The 5,743-nt window shown below is 43.7% G+C and overlaps 1 protein-coding gene across 1 annotated transcript; it reads left to right on the top strand.

Moving 5' to 3' along the window:
* The first annotated feature begins 4,383 nt into the window (after positions 1-4,383).
* LOC110629172 (receptor-like protein 9DC3) lies at positions 4,384-5,367 on the top strand. Its single transcript, XM_021776086.1, has one exon. The coding sequence runs from the start codon at positions 4,384-4,386 to the stop codon at positions 5,365-5,367; it is 984 nt and encodes a 327-aa protein (XP_021631778.1).
* The last annotated feature ends 376 nt before the right edge of the window (positions 5,368-5,743 follow it).

The following is a 5,743-nucleotide window of genomic DNA, read 5'->3' as shown; positions in this document are numbered from 1 at the left end:
ACCCAACCTCTCTGCAGCTCTAGAAGAAATGAAAGAGTGAGAAGCACCGGGGTCCATTAAAGCATACACCTCTGAACACCCAATGATGAGATTACCTGACACCACCGTGTTCGACGTGTCTGCCTCCTGCTGAGTCAGGGTGAAAATCCGTGCTGGGGCTGACGGACCTGCACCTCGGGAACCCATCCCTGATGAAGAGGCTACCCCTCTTCCTCTTCCTCTGCCACTGCTTGGTGGTACGGCTGAAGCTACGGGCTGAACTACACTGCCCGTACTCATCTGCTGGGATGGTGCAACTAAAGTCGCCTGAGGACATTCCCGTGCATAATGTCCCTCCTGCCCACATCTATAGCAGGCTGTGGATCCCAACTGACAAGCTCCTCTATGCTGTTTGCCACACCTCTTGCACACTGGAAACTCTACGCCAGAACTGGAGCCACTACTCATTCCCAGACCCGACTTAAGCCTATTCCAGAACTTGCCTCTCTTTCCTCTGAATTTCTCCCATCTCTTCTTACTTGCACTTACTGGACCCTGTGAGGAGGAACCTGGTTTAACACCAGAAGACTGTGCCTTAACTACACCTTGACTTATGGCACTGGCCTCAATCTTTCTAGCAGCATCCACAATAGAGTGGAAACTTTCCTTCTCCGCATGAAGAATCAAAGAGAAATACCTGGGATGAAGCCTTGTGGCATATCTCTTTGCCTTCTTCTGATCTGTATCATATGCCTGACCGACATATGGCAACAATTCCAGGAACTTATCTGTATAGTCATCAACACTCATCTCCTCCGTCTGCCGCAACTGCTCAAACTCCACAACCTTTAGTTCCCTGGAACTGTCAGGAAAAGCCCATCCAGCAAATTCGTTGGCGAACTCTTCCCATGTCATACTCTCAAGTCTCGGGTCCACATAGTTCTTGAACCATTCTCTAGCTTTCTTGCACTTTAACGTGAACCCTGCCATCTCAATGGCTCTACCATCATCTGCTCCCAACTCACTTGTTATCATTCTGACTGCACTGAGATACTCAAAGGGATCATCTCCTGTATTGAATTTAGGAGCATCCAACTTTAAGTACTCGGTCATCTTCACCTTATTTCCCCCTGAAGAACTGGGTTGCTGTGCTTCTACAACAGGGGCTACTGGTTCAGGAGGTGGTGGTGGAGGAACTGGTTCCCTCACTTCAGGCTGTACTGGACTTGGATGAACAGGTGGGGGTGGATACATGTGATATGATGGATAAAAAGCAGGATAGGGCATATATGGCATGTAGGGTGGATATGGGGCAAAGCTGGAGTAATCCGACGTGCCTCCCATCGGATACTCTGGGCCCTGTGGAAAGGGTGGATAGCCAAACCCAGAGGCCTGAACGCCTCCCTGGGACTCCCCCATACCTTCTTCTGACCTTCCTACATCCATGCTTGCATCTCTACTCTGATCCTCTTCCCTCACACCTCTTTCTTCTACTGACCTTCCCCCTCTGCTTACTCCTCTCCTGCTCTCGTCAGAAGACCTTCTAGGGTCTCGTGACGTTCCTTCCCTGCTTGACCTGTGCGATCTTGCCCTTGGCAAGGCAGGTGGACGAGCAGCTGTACCCTCACTTACGGGTGGGACTCCAGTCAATCTCGCGGATCGACGAGTTCCTCGCATCTTCACTCTCTGGAAAACAACAAACACATAAAACATAAGCAACACATCAAAAACATGCATAACTCATGGCTTTGCACATCAGCATATAGACAGGACTGACATCCTATCCTAATGGACATGTTTTCCTATAGTGCTTGACCTACTAAACCTCTCTATGAGCCCAACTCTCTCTCTATAGGTCCGACCATATGAACCTAGGGCTCTGATACCAATCTGTAACAGCCCGAAAACCGAACTGCCACCGGCACTAGGATCCAGATCGACTTAAGGTCGCCGGGACCCGTGGTAAGCCTGCTATTCTATCTGTATACCTGTGAAATCCCATACATGATCATACTTTTGCTGTAAAAACATAAAACTTTTCTTCATTCCAAGGCTTAACCTGTGCATGCACTCTCTCTGTGCTCTACCAATCCCTACTAGAGCTCCTCATGGCTCTAGGCGGATCAATCTCATAATGTTAAGCCTGGTTTTACTCATAAACATACAACAATAAAGAAACATACATAAACTGATCATGTGACTCCAAGGGATTACAAGTCTTATAAATCAAGCACCATTCTATACACTATATATATACATTATCTCTATCCATATACATGTCCATACTAGCTATTACAAGACTCTGACCTCTTCCTGTACCCTGCTGAATTCTCTCTGACCTCTGAACCTGCACAACTGAAGTTAGGGGAGAGGGATGAGCTACGATAGCCCAGTGAGTAGAATAGGCAAATACAGGTGATAAAACATGCTCTCATGGAATGCAACATATAAGCACATCACCTCGGCCGGACGGATCAAAACTCCCTCTATCTCATCTGGGGTACCTACGTACCATGTGCCTGGTCCCCGTAGGGCTGTTCCAGGTCTTTATGCCTGGTCCTCGTAAGGCTGTTCCAGGTCTTTCCTCTGAGGGCTAATGAATCCTCACGAAGTCCGTGCCGTCTCACATAAGCAATGTACAAGGAGCAATGCCAAGTACAAGGATAAATGCAATGCATCATCTTTGTGTACACTAATGCACTCACCCTAAAGCATATTCATGATGCATGAAGCATGATAAAATATTCAGTTCTCATATTAAAACATTAAGTTAAATTCCACTCACCTGTAGTTCTCTCTGAACTGACTCTGCAGGTTCTGACTCTGGACTCACTGCTGATGTCCCTGATTCCTCTGGTCCGTACCTACACAGGTGGACTCAAATGAGGGACTAAACTCACTCAAGAACATCTCTAAGAAACTCCCCAAAACCCCTCTAAACAATCCTCAAACCATCACGTAAAACATGCAAAAGGAAGCTGGACAGGGCACTTTCGGCGGCAGGTTCGGCGGCCGAAACCCCACTCCAGAGACGAAACTCATGCATGTTCGGCGGCACCTTCGGCGGCCGAAGGTCTCGTCCAGAGACGAAACTCACACACTTTCGGCGGCCGAACTCCCTCTTTCGGCGGCCGAAAGTCCCTTTCTAAACCGAAAGCCTAGCTTTCGGGGCAACCTTTGGCAGCCGAACTGCCTCCACAAAGGGTTCGGCGGCCGAACCTTCCTTCGGCGGCCGAACCTGGTTTTGCCCGAAGGACAGAACCCTGCTCTGTTTCATGCAAACTTTGCCCAAAAACCTACAAACATGCATAGCAACTACTCCCAACTAGCATATACACATATATATGCACAAAGGGGGGTCTAAAACTACCCTAAAACCCCAAACAAACATAACACACAACACTTAATCATGCTGGAACACCACAAATCACCAAAAACCTCACCTAAACCTAAACATGCAAACTACCCATACAAACTTCATAAAACCTTTCAAAACCATCAAAGAAGCTCAGGATCTTCACTTACCTCTTAAAAACTTGAGGATGAAGGATCCCAACGTAGAGATATGAAGAAAAGCTCTTCCAAAGCTCCAAGCTTCAAAACTTGGTTCTTTTGCTCAAAACCTTCATAAATCACCAAAACTCTTAAAACTCTTGAAAGATTTGATGAAAATCATGGAAAACATGAAAGTCAACGTAGGAGAGGCTGAAACTCACCTCTGGCTGCAAGTGGAGGAGAAATAACCTCCTTCCACCGACCCTTGGCCCTTTTATAGGTGGCTGGCCAGACCACCTTCGGCAGCCGAACGTGAAGCCGCAACCATGCAATGTTCGGCGGCCGAAAGTGACCTTCGGCGGCCGAACCTTTGCATTTCTCCCTTGTTGCTTTTCTTTCAAAACTCAAGTCTTTTAACCCTTCAAAACATGAAAACCAGTGAAAATACCTTAAAAAACATATGTATTACCCTTCTCGAGGGTTCCGACACCCGAGATTCCACCGGACTATAGGAATTCCGATGCCGGACTCGAGCCGGGTATTACAGCTGGCTAGACCACCTTCGGCGGCCTATCGTGAAACCGAAAGCCATGCATGTTCGGCGGCCGAACCTCAACTTCGGCGGCCGAACCTGGCTTTTCTGCCTTGGTTCATTTCACTCAAAAACTCATTTCCTTATGCTTTAACACTATGAAACATACCAAAACATGTTAGAAAAAACATCACTCTCACCCTTCTAGAGACTTTCGACATCAAAAACTCCATCGGAAAGTAGAATTCCGATGCCGGACTCGAGCCGGGTATACACATTGTTTGAGCAATTTCAGTTCACTGTCTGTGTTGGACTTGAGAAGAAACAATTTTCATGGAATTATTCCTGCTGCCTGGAGAGATGATTGTAAATTGAGAATGATTAGCATCAGTTACAATCAATTACAAGGACAAGTTCCAAAATCATTAGCCAATTGTTCATCGTTACAGTTGGTTGATTTTGGTAACAACCAAATAACTGATACTTTTCCTTCTTGGTTGGGAAATCTTTCAGAGTTGAGAATTCTGATTTTGAGATCTAACCATTTTTATGGTGTGATAGATCAAAAACCCAAAACCAAAGGCTTTCCAAGTCTTCGAATCATCGACTTATCCGGCAATGGTTTCGTTGGAAAGCTGCCATCGGTGTACTTAGACATCTGGGAAACCATGAAAACCATAAAAGCAAACCACATGACATACATGGGGGAAAATATAAGGCCCAATTTCACAGACGTCGATACTTACTATGAGGAATATGATTACTCAATGACTATGTTCAACAAAGGAGTGAAACTGGAATACGACAAGATTCAAGATATTTTCCTTGTCATTGATTTCTCCAACAACAGATTTGAAGGAAAAATCCCAGAAATCATTGGAAACATTAAAGGGCTTAATCTACTCAACCTTTCAAACAACCTTCTCAAGGGTCACATACCACCATCTTTAGCAAGTTTGAGCTCATTAGAGGGATTATTAGATCTTTCAAAGAACAAGCTTTCAGGAAAGATACCTCCAGAGCTCACTCAGCTCACTTTCCTTGCTTTCTTTAATGTCTCCTACAACGAGCTTGAAGGGCCAATACCACAAGGGAAACAATTTGATACATTTCAAAGCAATCAATATGAGGGGAACTTGGGAATAGGTGGAGCTCCTTTGACAAAGAAATGTGAAGATTTTGGGGACTCACCACCATTTTTTCCAACTTCGGATGATGAAAGCATAGCTCTCTTTAAATTCAACTGGATAGTAATATTAATGGGCTATGCATGTGGATTGGTAATTGGAGTAGTTGCTGGAAATGAGGTGACCAAAAGAAAGAATGCTTGGTTTTTGAAGATTTTTGGCAGGAAAAAGTAGCAGTAACGGAAAGGAAGAAGACTAGAAACAACAGAAATTAAATGTTCAATCGAATGTTTAAGGCTAATTTGATGTGTTGTGTTCTTATTGTATAAAATATTATTATTATAACATATTAATTTTTAATTAATAAAAATTAATTATTCATTGTTATATTTGTAACCAATTTAAGATTATTGCTTACTCTTAATCAATATGACTCAGTAAATTTATTTATTTCAATCAAATAAAATAATTATTTTTCTTTAATCATTCTAATGAATATTTTTTTATATTAGTTTATTTTAATTCATTAAAGTAATTATAAATTTATTTAATCAAATAAAGAATTTACTGGAAACAAATTCTGTTAAATTTTAAACCAATTAAAATAGTA

Source organism: Manihot esculenta, chromosome 13, assembly GCF_001659605.2.
Source record: "Manihot esculenta cultivar AM560-2 chromosome 13, M.esculenta_v8, whole genome shotgun sequence".
Lineage (NCBI taxonomy): Eukaryota > Viridiplantae > Streptophyta > Magnoliopsida > Malpighiales > Euphorbiaceae > Manihot > Manihot esculenta.
This window is presented reverse-complemented; position numbering and strand designations above follow the sequence as displayed.

Coding starts and splice junctions, on each gene's coding strand:
- LOC110629172 (XM_021776086.1), top strand. CDS start 4,384: ATGATTAGCATCAGTTACAATCAATTACAAGGACAAGTTCCAAAATCA.